The sequence below is a fragment of the Arachis ipaensis genome, chromosome B04 (assembly GCF_000816755.2).
Source record: "Arachis ipaensis cultivar K30076 chromosome B04, Araip1.1, whole genome shotgun sequence".
In the NCBI taxonomy this organism is placed as follows: Eukaryota; Viridiplantae; Streptophyta; class Magnoliopsida; order Fabales; family Fabaceae; genus Arachis; species Arachis ipaensis.
In genome coordinates this window covers 127,245,528-127,260,245 of record NC_029788.2, presented here as the reverse complement: position 1 = coordinate 127,260,245, position 14,718 = coordinate 127,245,528, and the positions used below count along the sequence as shown (strand labels likewise).

At 31.6% G+C, this 14,718-nt stretch overlaps 2 protein-coding genes across 12 annotated transcripts; both read left to right on the top strand.

Moving 5' to 3' along the window:
• On the top strand, positions 1,951–5,681 carry LOC107637288. The gene is made up of 3 exons (XM_016340720.2): positions 1,951–2,544; positions 3,449–4,040; positions 5,195–5,681. The coding sequence occupies exons 1-3, from the start codon at positions 1,963–1,965 to the stop codon at positions 5,614–5,616; spliced, it is 1,596 nt and encodes a 531-aa protein (XP_016196206.1). The 5' UTR covers positions 1,951–1,962; the 3' UTR covers positions 5,617–5,681.
• On the top strand, positions 6,869–12,855 carry LOC107635320 (ATP-dependent zinc metalloprotease FTSH 3, mitochondrial). Of its 11 annotated transcripts, XM_021122022.1 has the most exons (9): positions 6,885–7,199; positions 7,300–7,525; positions 7,761–7,888; positions 8,681–8,994; positions 9,563–9,721; positions 9,802–9,967; positions 10,681–11,090; positions 11,172–11,285; positions 11,528–12,855. In XM_021122022.1, exons 1-5 carry the CDS (start codon positions 7,149–7,151, stop codon positions 9,606–9,608), a joined length of 765 nt encoding a protein of 254 aa, XP_020977681.1. In that variant the 5' UTR covers positions 6,885–7,148; the 3' UTR covers positions 9,609–9,721; positions 9,802–9,967; positions 10,681–11,090; positions 11,172–11,285; positions 11,528–12,855. The 11 variants fall into 11 exon arrangements, 7 of the variants coding, with proteins under 7 accessions (XP_016194255.1, XP_020977681.1, XP_020977679.1 ...); XM_021122020.1 differs by having other exon boundaries at positions 10,681–11,285; XM_021122021.1 differs by lacking the exon at positions 11,528–12,855 and having other exon boundaries at positions 11,172–11,442.

Below are 14,718 nucleotides of genomic sequence, written 5' to 3'. Positions count from 1 at the left end.
GAATTACCCAGTCCACTACTTAAAACGGATCTCATCTATTATTGCATCCCATCACAAGGATCCCACCTGCTGCTGACATAGGATCACCATAGGTGTGCTTTGCTTTGAATTTGGATCCTCTAAATTTTGAATTTTTATTTTAGAGGAAAAAATATGATCTCTTATTATTGAATAATTTCTCTCTCATATTTTCTCTTGATCCCACCTATAAAATAAATGATAAAGATTACACTTTATCCTCTAAAGTAAAATTTAAAATTTAGAAAATCCAAATCCACTGGCTTTAAAGTTGACCCATAGAATAACATCTTTATCTCTTTCCCAACATTGATTTGTACGTTATAACCGTTTTAAATAGACCGTCTTTGAGATTTCGATTGCACCAATTATGTCTCTGAAATTAGAAAAATTGCACTATATTAGTCCCTGATCCATTTTCTGTTAACGACGCGCTGACGTGGCTTGATGGCGTGGATCTTTGGTGACACGTGTCACCTCTTGGTATGACCACGTGTAACGGTATGATGACGTGTCGGTCAACGACACATGGCATGCTGACATGGATGGTTATGTCACGTGTCACAATGTTATTTGTCCTCGTGTCATCCACTATGTCATCATTACATATGCACTAAATTGATCCCCTTACTTTGTATCAAATGACTCATTTTAATCCTTCAAATTGAATGTATCGCACCAAATTAGTCCCTTTATCAATTTGTTCTTTTTTTTTTATATAAATTCAAAATTTTTAATAGCTTTGAATACACTAATTTTAATTTTATTTTTTCACAAGTTATTTAAATATAAATATTTTTATAAAATGTTTTAAAAATTTTAGTTTTAATTATATAATTTTTCTACAATATTTTATTAAAAAAATTATATGAGATATTGATATTGATTTAGTAAAGAGTATAAGTTAAGAGTATAATAATATTTCTTAATACAAATTTTTTAATATTTAACACCTTAATAAATATTTTAAGAATACTTGATAAGGCATTTGTTAACTAATATAAATTCATTATTCCCATCCGTTTTAAGAATGTTCGATTCCCCATATAATTGACTTTTCACTAAATTAATAAGATAGATTTATACTGTTGATTATAATAATTTATTTTATCTATAACTTATCTAGGCAGGCTTTTCATATACTACACTATTAATTAATATAAGCACTTATTGTAACAATGGTTTGAACAATATTAAAATAGATAAAAATAAACACAAGAAGTAATAATAAAATTTTGGATTTAGCTAACATGTGCCCTAATCATACAAGTTAAAATTATTAATTAAAAAATTATTATAAAAAATTGTATAATAAAAAATATCATTAAATTGAGTGTATCAAAAAATATTAAAAATTTTAACGTCATCGAACCAAAGATCCATGTCATCGAGCCACGTCAGCGCGTCGTTAATGAAAAACAGATCAGAAACTAATATGGTGCAATTTTTCCAATATCAAAGATGTAATTGATACAATTAGAATCTCAAGGACGGTTTTAATGCACGACGTCAATCTCAGGATCTACTTTGAGAATTTAGTCGTCCCAAGTATTACAAAGTGATAATAAATTAATTATGGTTATTTAATTCAATAAAATAAGTTAAATAAATAAAACATATTTTATAAATATATCATAATTAAAGTTAGAATGCGTGCATTAATGTTTTAAATTAATATAAAAAAATACTTAAAAAAATAAATTTTTATAAATTTTAAAAAAAAATATATTTTAAATATAAATAAAAAATAAACATTTTCCGTGTATCGCACCTGCTACGTACATTAATTACGTACAAATAGAAGATGTTGATTGATGATAAAAAAAGAAAGTAATCAATGCCATTAAATATCAAAATAAAGTGTGTAGGAGTATTTATAATTGAATCTATACATTATATTTAAAAATCAAAACCCACCCTCTCCCCCCAAACAAAAGCTAAATAATGGCAAAATCTTCACTACTACTATTGATCTTCATAGTGTTACAAGCTGTGTTTGCATCATCACATTCATTTTCTTATCCTCTCTCAATCAACAATAAAAGGATTGTTGAAGAAAAGACAGGGCAACGTGTGAAGCTAAGATGTGCAAATTGGCCATCACACATGAGTGTAATGTTGGCAGAGGGTTTGCACAAACAAACTCTAAGCAACATTGTCACCAACATTTCTTCTTTTGGCCTTAATTGCGTTCGTCTCACTTGGCCAACCTTCATGTTCACTCGTTACTTTAATCAAACCATTTTACAAACCCTTGATGATTTGAAATTGGAAGAGATCAAATTAGGGATCATGAAGCATAACAATGATTTCTTGAACATGACTCATCCTCAAGCCTATGCTTTTGTTGTTAAACAACTTTTCAGTGCCAACATTATGGTTGTCGCCGACAACCACGTCAGCAAGCCGAAATGGTGTTGCGACAGCGACGACGGCAATGGTTTCTTTGGAGACTCAAGTTTTGATCCTGATGAGTGGGTGCAAGGACACACTTTGGCAGCTCAATTTTTCAAGAATTTATCTAATGTGAGTATCGATATTATTATTTATAACTAATTAATTAGAAGGTAACAAATGTTGTATTATTTATTAAAATATTTTTAGGGTAGATTATATTTTTTTTTTCCTAAAATTTTTAAAATTATCTTTTATGTTTAATTTGTTTCAATTTTTTTTCTAATGGTTCGAATATATTTCAATTATATACCTAAATATTGACACTGTTAATAAAAATACTGATGTGTATGTATTAACACATGGCAACCATCGATTAATGTGTATATAAGGTTGGGTTTGTTTATAGAAATAGGATGCTGAGATATGAATACAGAGACACAAAATTGTATTTGATAGAAGAGACATGGAGACATTGAATTAGTGTATTTTGTATCCAGAAAGGACATGAAGACACTAATAAAAGACACAACTTATTTTTTATTTTTTCTTTCATTATTCTTGTTAATTTTTTATAATTATATTTTTTATTATTATATTTTTTGTCTCAAATTTTTTGAATGAAAAAAATGTGAATAAATTAAAAAGAAAATAAAATTTTGTGTCTCTATTCTTTATATCTTATTTTCAGTGTCTTGTCTTATTCTGTTCTAGAAACAAACACAGCCTAAATGAGACGTTACATGTATTTATAAATATTGTAGACAAATAATTTTTAAATATTTTGTTTATCTTAACAATGATCGAATTTTAAGAAAATTAGAAAAAGTAAATGCGAGTCTAACAGCCTAATTAAGTAATTTTTATTAGTGAATTATATCTTTTTTTTGTTTACTTTTTATAAATGGAATATTTTTTCTTTTTCTTTTGATTGATTTGATTCTCATTTAATTTTCTTTTGTTCCCATTCTAAATTCTCTTGTTCGAAATCAAGAATTGATAACTAATTTTAAATTGACATTATTGAACCCAATAGATCGTTGCAATTAGTTTGCGGAATGAACTTCGTGGGCCCAATCAAAATGTGGCAGCTTGGTATAGTAACATGAGACGAGCAGCATTAGCCATTCACCACCAAAACCCAAACGTGTTGATGATCTTCTCAGGTTTTTACTACGCATCCGATCTCAGATTCTTGAAGCAAACTCCATTGAACGTAGAACCAAAGAACAAGGTTGTGTTTGAGGCACATAACTACCCTTATTGGAACCCTAACTGGGGCAATAAATCAGCAAATTCTGTGTGTGCTTCAATGAAGAGTGATCTAGAGGAAAATGTCGGTTTTGTCCTTAGTGATGATGATTACGATTCACCTTTGTTCATAAGTGAGTTTGGGATGGATTTGATTGCAAGAGCACAGAGTGATGAGAGATGGTTGACTTGCATGTTGACTTTCCTTGCTGAGAGAGACATTGATTGGTGTTGGTGGGGATTGCAAGGTAGCTATTATTTGAGACAAGGGAATGTTGATGCTCCTGAAGTTTATGGTTTAAACAACTTCTATTGGAATGGAACAACTTACCCTCAATTCCGTAAGAGATTTCAGTTATTGCTAAACACACTTCAAGGTATGCCATACCATATTAATTATAAAGGATAAACTATTATTTTAACACGTTATAGGTAGACTAAATTTTAAGTTCATTCTTAATTTTTAAAATATTTTAATCAAAGTTAATATTCTTTTTTATTATGGTTATGCTACGTGAATATCAAAATTAGCCACTAAAGTCAGTCACTAGTATAAAGTACATATTTAAATACAAATACACATTGAAAATAAATTAAATTATACATATATTTATACACAAATACATTGATGGCCGATTTTAGCGACTGATTTTGGTGTACAAATAGCATTTCTCTTTTTTAAATTAAAGACAAAAATAGTCATTAATGATTATAGTAGCGATGACACATTACGGTGATTTAAAAATAAAAGTAATTTTAAAATAGATAATAAATCATTAAGATAATATTCAATCTAATCCTTCAACTTGCACACAAATTTGTTTTTAAAATTTTAATGGTTTTTATTTAATCCTCAAATTTTATGAGTGTGACTTTTGTTAGTCGCTGAAATAATTTTTTATACAGAAACATTAACAGAACGCTAACGTAAATAGTTGGATGCCACGTTGAACAGAGTCCAACTTCATTTTTGTTTTGACACTCAAATTTTTTAAAAATAAATTTGTAAGTAGTATTTATTAAAACCGTTTCTTCTAAAGCAAGTAATTTGACGTTGATTATGGGCTATTTGAATGCCAAAATAAAAATGATATTGATTTACAAGTTTCAGTATGACATTTAGTTATTCATGTGAACGCTTTGTTAATATTTTTGTGCTAAAAATTATTTTGGAACTAATTTGAGTCATCACATTTGCAACATTTGGAGACTAAAAAAAAAATTAAAATTTTAGAAACTAAATTAAAGTTTGCATACAAATTTAATGACTAAATTAAGTATTAATCTAAATTATTTAACAATACCATGTTATTAAATATTACAAAGTTAGTCATTATAAAAATCAAACAAGTTTGTGACGAAGTATCAAAAGAATTTTAAAATTATATTATTAGTGTATCAAAAATATTTTTTTTGAACTAATATTGATTTCAATTAATGTTATGCACGCCATAACACAAACTTAATGAACATATGGGTTTATTATTATTATTATTATTATTAGAAGTTTAATTAAGTTTAATTTGTACAGATCCATCTTCAAAGGCACCATATTCCCACATCTTATATCACCCACAAAGTGGGCTATGTGTGAAAGCTGATCAAAACTACAACCAAATTAGACTTGGTGATTGTAAAAAAGCAAGTGGGTGGAATCAAGAGGGAGACAAGATCAAATTGAATGGAGATCATTGTTTGAAATCTCTTGGAACAGAAGGTGATCCTGCTGTTGTCTCATCTGATTGCTCATCAAGTGACTTAAGTAGTTCTTGGAAGTTCATATCTCATTCTGGTTTGCATCTACAACACAACAATACTGGATTGTGCTTAGACAAAGATAGAAACTCATCAATATTAGTCACAAATAAATGCATTTGCGTTGGAGATGATACTGGGTGTTTGGATAATCCCCAGAGTCAATGGTTTCAATTGGTTCCAACAAATGTTGAATAATTATGTTGTTTTTATCATAATTATATGTTGCCATAGAGGCCATTATGTGGAGAACATTATCATCCTCCATTGGACGTTAGTGTTTTATTCATATTTATAAAAAATGAATACATTCATTCTCTTATCATTTATTAAGTGAAAATAGCCTAAAGTTAGGAAGTCATTATTTCATCACTTTAGAGGGAGTCTAATCCACGATGATAAACATTTTGAAAGAAAAACAATATCCAACATTTCAATAAAAGTTAATTTTAAATTTTGTATCCTAACTTTTAGTCTAAACTATCGATCGACTAGGTTTCTGTTCAGTTTGATCAATCGATTTATACCAATTTTACCAATTCTAAAATATTTTTTTTTATATAGATTTTTATACAAATCAAACCGCACTTTTCATTAATTTTTAATTCACCCGATCCGTTTGAATTGATTTTTAGAATCCTTGATTTATTCATAACACACATGTCACACACTTAAATATTGTAATTTTTTTTTCATATACGTTTTGTTAGAGGTATGATTATTTATATTAATTTTTTTTATCAACTTAAGCTTTAAAAATGAATGATTGTATGATATGGTATCAAAATTCTATGTCCAATCTTTGGTGAACCTCAAAAATAAAAAGAAATAACATAAGACAAATAAAAGAAGAAAATAAGACTTATGTAAAAATAATACAAACGCAAAAAAAGCTCTTACTTAAGAAGTATTAAAAATAGAGCCGATGGTTATCGTACAATATGTACAATGGAGGTTTAGGAAGTATTAGAGATATCACCATTAGTGTTACATTGTTTTGTCAGGTTATACTTTTGGGATGAGTGGTTTTGGATATGGTATTAGAGTTATAGATTTGAAAAGTCAAGAGTTCGATCCTTGGTGAACTCCAAAATTAGTTTAAATTTTTGGGATAAGTGACTTTATGATATAAGATGTTTATTATCCCTAATCATTTTATTTACACATTGTATGCTTAAGCCATTGGCTCCCTAACACTACCCTTAAAAATATAATCATTTACAGTATCTTCTCCTCTCAACTTAAACTTTTGGAATAAGAGATTTCATAATACATTTAAATAGTCTTTAAATCCAATTTCTTTTGTTTTTTTGTTTTTGGTTAGATAAATCCATGTCCTTATAACTAGTCATAGGATTATTGGGGCTCATGTTAATTTCCAAAATCTTCCACACAAAAGGAAGTATTTAAACAAACTACTCTAAATAAAAACCACGAGCAGCGCATGCACATATAGCTTCTAACAAAAACATCAATCGTTGTCTACAAAAGTTTTTTTCCTATACAATATCTTGGTAATATCTTTTCTCAACCAAAAGGGTGAAAGAATCATATTGCTCACTTGGCATGTCGACAAAACAAAAAGCTTAAACCACCGCGTCGTTCATGTTATTTTCGCTACCGATATTAACACACTTCCTCATTCTTTCCCGAATCCTTTGTTTAGATCTATCCAATTCACTCTTCACGCTTAATTCTTCTTCTTCCTCTGTCTGTGTTTTCTTCCAATCATGATTTTTTCAAGGATTGGGCGCTCACTCTCGCGCTCTTCACGGGCCAAAGTAAGAAACCTTCTCCCTTTTTTTTTCCCTCTTTCGATCCGAGTTCCGTTTGCACCTCAGAATATAGTGTAGAAGTTCCAACTTTGGATTTGGATTGCAGGAATATTTGCGCGGTGATGCGAAATTGGGAACCCTTCTCGGAGCTACGCGAACGAATGTGCATTCACAAGGAACAGAATTGGGATTAAGGTTTTTCAGGGGATATGTTGCTCATGCTAGAGCTCGTGGAAACGGAATCCTTTCCAGTTTGCCTGATTTTAAGTGTGTTCCGGCGAACCCTAAGATTCATTACCGGTTGTTTTTCAGCGAAAGATCTAAGAAGAATAGTAAGTTAGGGCTTTTGCTGTGCCATCTGTGTACTGTGTATTGTGGGAAGTTGATCATTGCAAATTGTGTGATTGGTGCACTAATATCAACTAATAATAGGTTAACAGTTGTTTAACTTTTTGTGTAGTTCTTATAGACTTGTAGATGCTCTTTTAATTTTTCTTTATTCTTCTTGGGTTTGGCGTATCGTGCTATAACTTTTGTAATGTGTACGTTTGCTCCTTCTAATTTCAGAAGAGTCAGAGACAAACAGAGATGATCATGGAAATGTTTACTTTATTCCCTTTAAGCAACTTTTTATCTCTTCTTTGGTAATGGCGCTAATCACGGTTGCATGCTTTTATCGTCCTGAAGGGCAACAGGTAAGCATAGCTTTAAGCATATTACCAGTGCCTGTTGCTTGGTTTGAATTTGTTGGATCAGTGAAATTGGGTTGAGTTGAGAACTTGAGATATACAAATACCTGCTTTTCATTTGATGAAATCAGTGATTTCAAATGCATGAAAAGTTCACCATGTATTGCCCAGATAAGTGATACTTTTTGCCTCAATTGTCTTCATCTTTCAATGTATTGGGATACATGGAAATAGCAGAGCTCATAAAAACTGGTGCTATTTTATATCATGCATCACATTACGTTGTATGCTGAATTCTTTTGATGCTACATCAGTATCTTTTCTGAGACCTGCATTTTTTATATCATTAGGAGCCCTCCCTGATTCCTTGTCTTCTCCTTAGTCCTTATCCTCATTTGCATGCGTGTACCATTGGAAGTTTTATTTTCAGGGACTCTTATATGAAGCTCATTTAATTGATATACCCCTTACTGATTTTACTTGGTGAATTTCTCTATGGCTAAAGTTATTCATATGGGAAAAATGGTGTATCTGCTAGATGAGCTCTATGCTGCTGTCACCAACAGCTTGCTTGTATTGAAGCTCCATTTCAAGAATTTGGTCGTTGCAAGTCTTGAATTTTGTTTGAGCTGTGCAGTGCTTGCTATAATAAGGATGACTTTGCATGATTTGTAAGAAGAGATTACACCACTGTTCCTCCTGGCTATAAGATGGTTTTTTTGTGTCTGGTTTTGTTAGTTTCTTCTGTTTCGTTATATGATTTCGTGCTGACATCAAGAATAATTTGATTATGTGCAGATTAACTTTCAGGAGTTTAAATATGAGCTTTTGGAGCCACGTTTAGTAGACCATATTGTTGTGTCAATAAATAAGTCAATTGCCAGAATATACGTGAGGAATACTCCACGTAACCAAACAGACAGTGAAGTTGTCGAAGGAACCCTCCCCGCGAAGGGAACTGGTGGGCAGTATAAATTTTATTTCAATATTGGAAGTGTGAAATCTTTTGAGGAGAATTTAAAAGCAGCACAAGAAGAACTAGGCCTTGAACCCCATGATTATGTTCCTGTTACATATTCTTTTGAAGTGGATTGGGAGCAGGAGTTGATGAGGTATTGTCTTGCTTTGTTTTCGGTATCCTTCCTGTTACTCCTGGTCCTGCTGTATATGATAATGTCATTGTAAGGTGGACTTGGTGTTGGTGTAGACTGACTTAGCAATCCATTAGTCCAGATAATAAAATTTAACTTCCACAAGACAGCAATGTTGAGTCGTTTAACTCTTATGGCATTATAAGTTGAGTAGCAGTGTTACTAGTGTTAATCATAAGGGCGAAATCCTAAGAACTCAAGTAACACAAGTAATTGGTGCCTATGCAAGAGAAGTATTTCTCTGGATATATTTCCTATGTACCCTTTTAAAAGGATACTTTTATTGTGGAACTATAAATTAACGTGCACGCTTTTACTGGTACATTGTTAAAAAGATGTTGTGTAGTGCTACAGAAAAAGTTAGAGGAATTTGATCGAAACCGATAAATTCATGAACAAAAGAGAAGGATAAGATCGATACTCTAATACATAATAAGAATAAACTACCAAAACTGACCCTGAAAGATTTAAATGCTTACAAATCTGACCACGAAAGAGAGAAAACTAATTTGTAATCCCGTAAACGCAGTCGAACGGTAGCAGCAGTCTTTTTGGGTCTGCAAGTTCATGGATGAAGGGTGAGAGCAAAGTTGATGGCAAATGCAACTGTGGTATGGACGTGATTCTCCTTGAGTTTGGCACAGCTACTAATTCTGGGAGATGGGTTATTAGTTGTCCTCAATGGAAGGTACGTACAAGGTTAATCTATTTTTTTCATGGTGCTGGGGTTTTGTTGATACCTAGGGTTTATGTTGTTTTCATTTGCAGACAAAGGATTGCCAATACTTTGTATGAGATTGAAGGAGAATGAATAGGGTTGGCCAAAGCACTAATAGGAGCAAAGAAAGATGACATCCGTGGCACTGGAAATGCGAATGTGATTCGAGTAGCACTGTAGCAGAGGAGAAGGATATGAAGATTGTGATGAAGCTAGGTAATGTTACAGGGAGAATTCGTTCTATTAGATTGTGGCTTGCATTTCTATCGGTGGAGTTTTTGTTGTGTTTTACCATGATTTTGCTCTTATTTCAGGATGTAGTTGAGGCTTTCTGGGTTTAGAAATGAATGTTCTTGGGGATGGGTGTGTCTGGGTTTGGAGGCTGAGTATGTGTTGTTGGTAACAGTGTTTCTTTCTTGATATATGTACCCCTATGGCCCTATTCGATTTTAAAATTGACAGATGTAGACTTAGATGGTCATATATTTTCCTATTTATACCCTTATTTTAATTGTACTATGACATCGATGTAGTTTTCATGATATAACCTGGAATACGCAAATACAGATAGGGAAACGATAGTCAGAACCTAAGTAAACTACAGTACGTATAGACCATATGGGAAAGCCAACAACATTATAATCCAAGTAGGTAAATAGTAGTCATAACATAGCAAATGTCTTCAGTCTTCACAAAAGAGCTAGTTTTTGAACCCAAAATAAACATAACTATATAGCTAGTGTCTAGACCAACATAAGCATAACTAGTACTGGAACCCAAAATAAACATAACTATGTAGCCAATGTCTAGTTCAACATAAACATAACTAGTGTTTGAACTCAAGATAAACACATATTTTCATTCAACTCATTAGTTTGGTGTAGATTTGCTGCTTCCGCTTGAGAGTCCATTTCCTGATATATTTGCAGGTGGCCTAAATGCAGGTGATGGCCATCTAGCTGTAGATGAGCTTGCTGCTTGCCCCTATAGATGAAGTTGACATGAATTGTATAAACCTTGTGGTAGTTTCACGGCTAGCATGCTACATGGTTTGACAGCTCACTGTGGGCCTGATATGATTTGTGGATAGAGCAGCGTTCGGTGCGGCAGCCCTAGGAGCAGTGTTGGTAGGGCTAGGAGGTTGGAATCTTGTTTCAAGTGAACCTGGAGGCCTCCTATAGTTAATCTCCTATTGGGTAGCTTCTTATTTCCTCCACCACTTGTAGTGACATTTGTGGTGGGTGGCCTGGATAGAGGCGGTCTAATTGGTGAAGGCCGAACTACGGTCTGATTAGACGGAGCAGGTGGTGGGTTGGTAACAAACACATAACCAAAAACAGTAATTATCACTCCCTAAACTAATTATTCAACAAGAGACAAGTAAATGATATAACATGGACAGTTCAAACCTGTGATGCAGTATTTGAAGCATTATCATTGTAGCCCTCTGCTTCCGCTGCTTCCAACGTCTCCTCCCAGTACATCTCTTGTTGTAGTTCATCATCTTCATCTATATCCACTGGTGCTCCTTGAGGTGGTGACCCTCTGTTACCTGCCATAGCATTTTTCTTAACTTCCAAGTCTTTGCATTATGACCGTCTACAAATGAACATGAGGATGATTATTAATTATGATTATCCCAAAAAATTTGAATACAAATTAAGCAAATTACCTTTAGGCACTATTTGCAAGTGATCTGGCCGTATTTTCTCTTTGTTCTGTATGGATCAGGATTGGTTACAGGTGCATCTGACCTTGGGTCTCTCTTTTGTTTAGGACTATGGGCTGGTCTTTTATACACAGGTGATAAAATTGGAGCAATATTAACCTTTTCCCAAAACTCTAGGCTTAGAACAAGTTGGATCAGATACTCATATGTGGAGTTATATGCAGCAACAGTTAACCAATTATGTCCATAATCCTCTAGTCTACGATTTTAGTAGGCTAGTGCAGCACATGCATACTTGCATGGCAATCCAATCAATTGTCAAAAGCGACATGTACAAGTTCTTCTACCCAGGTGGACACTCACCTTTGATGGCAAGCACTGCACTTCGAAGACATCACCATTGTCATCTCCAGTAGGAATCGGACGCCACTTGTTAGTCTCTCTTTTCTCTCTTTCCAGTCTACTCTGCTGCACTGGTGTTAGCCTTCCAATATAAGCAACTAACTCTTTTTTGTTCCCAGCCAAGATTCTCATCACATAACAGCTTATCTCCTCTAGCATAGTTATTAAATATTACATAGGTAGTTATTATAAAATTGAGATTCACTTACAAGTTCAGAAACTAAATTGAGTATTAACTCTAAATCATTTAATAATACGATGTTATTAAATATTACATAGGTAGTCATTATAAAAATCAAACAAGTTTGTCTCAAAGATAGTAAAATTTTTTTGATTAATTATCAAAAGAATTTTAAAATTATATTATTAGTCTCTCAAAAATATTTTTTTTTTTGAACTAATATTGATTTCAATTAATGTTATGCACGCCATAACACAAACTTAATGAACATATGGGTTTATTATTATTGTTATTATTAGAGGTTTAATTAGCTTTAATGTGTACAAGGCACCATATTCCCACATCTTATATCACCCACAAAGTGGGCTGTGTGAAAGCTGATCAAAACTACAACCAAATTGAACTTGGTGATTGTAAAAAAGCAAGTGGGTGGAATCAAGAGGGAGAAGATCAAATTGAATGGAGATCATTGTTTGAAATCTCTTGGAACAGAAGGTGATCCTGCTGTTGTCTCATCTGATTGCTCATCAAGTGACTTAAGTAGTTCTTGGAAGTTCATATCTCATTCTGGTTTGCATTTACAAGACAACAATACTGGATTGTGCTTAGACAAAGATAGAAACTCATCAATACTAGTCACAAATAAATGCATTTGTGTTGGAGATGATACTGGGTGTTTGGATAATCCCCAGAGTCAATGCTTTCAATTGGTTACAACAAATGTTGAATAATTATGTTATTTCTATCATAATTATATATAGAGGCCATTATGTGGAGAACATCATCATCCTCCATTGGACGTTAGTGTTTTATTCATATTTATAAAAAATGAATACATTCATTCTCTTATTATTTATTAAGTGAAAATAGCCTAAAGTTAGGAAGTCATTATTTCACCACTTTAGAGGTAGTCTAATCCACGATGATAAACATTTTGAAAGAAAAACAATATCCAACATTTCAATAAAGGGAAATTTTATGGTGAGGACGTCGAAAATAAGCATGTGATATTGATGCTCCGTTTTAAATTTAGACGGTAACGCATATAAGTTTTATTGATTGTGGAGCAACTCTGAATTTTCGTTTTTTATTCTTCGCAAGTGAGATTAATGATATTGATTCATGATTAAATGTTCATGTATGAGGCATATTTGGGTCACATAAAAAAATTTAGGTAGTAAACTAAAGTGGAAGAGATGCTTTTTATAGAGTGTGGACTTTAGTAGCCGTCATTATTTGAAATAGAAGAGAGAGGAGACAGTCAAAAAATAAATTTTGGTTAGGTTGGACAACATAGTTTTTTATTCTACAAAATATAATAGACACAAATATAAATGATGACTAAAAGAGGGGGAAAACAAAGATCAAAATTTTAAGTTAAATAATTAAAAAGAATAAATAATAAATTTAACTATGTCATGTTTGTAAGAGTGTTTTTAAATTATTCTTTTCAATATTAAATCAAATCAATTATAATAAATAAATTATAAAACTAATTGATTTAATCAATTCATATGGTTAAATAGTTTTTGGATAATATTCATTTTTATAATTTTAGTTAGAATAACAAAAAAATTTATTTTAATTAAAAGTTAAAGCTAATAATACTAATCGTCTCATAATCATAGTTACTTTATTTATCATACTCAGTTAGATTTTAATAAAATTAATTTTCTAATAACTATAAATAATTAAATAGTGGAAAACAATAATAACTACGTACTTTGAGGTACTCCGAGGTACTCCATTGTTTATTTTTAATTTTAAATTTTGTATGTATTCATATAACAAATTTATTTTCTTTAAGTTTTTTTTTTATCTTAATCTTATTTTTATCACTAAGATAAAATTCAAACCACAATTTCATCAGAAAGCTACAAAATTATTTTATTCAGAACTAATTTCTTTAAGTCTTTTTTTTATCTCAATCTTATTTTTATCACTAAGATAAAATTCAAACCACAATTTCATCAGGAAGCTACAAAATTATTTTATTCAGAACTAGTCGATCAGGATAACAACATCAGGTAGACGAATACTTCAAGATCCACCTAGCTGCTGTTCTTGGAGTCTGAATCTAGATGTAGGGCACCAGATAGACGAGAGTGTAGTTCAAGATCCACGGCCGCTTATGCTTGCTGTATTGTTGGATTCGCATCACAACAACTTTCGGTTCCTGTCACGGGATAATTTTCTCTTGTGAGTCTCCGCTGTGTTGCACCTTAAATTATACTTTTGTCTACCTATTCGGAATCCAGTTGCAGTAGCGAGATATTGTCATCTTTGAATGAAATCGTGGTTTGGATCTTATTTTAGCGAAAAAAATAAGATTAAGATAAAAGAAAAAGACTTAAAGAAAATAAATTTGTCATGTTAACGTATACAAAACCTAAAATTAAAAATTAACAATGGAGTACCTCAGAGTACGTGTTTATTGTTATTATTCACTAGTTATAGCTATTAAAAAATTAAATTTATTAAAACTTAACTTAATATGTTAAATAAATTAATCATAATTATGAGACAATTAATATTGCTAACTTTGATCTCAAATCAAAATAATTTTTTTTGTCATTTTAACTAAAGTTACAAAAATAAATACTATCAAAAAATTATTCAATTATATAAATTGATTAGATCAATTAGTTTTATAATTTATTTATTATAATTGATTTAATTTAATGATTGAAAAGAATAAATTTAAAAACACTTTCA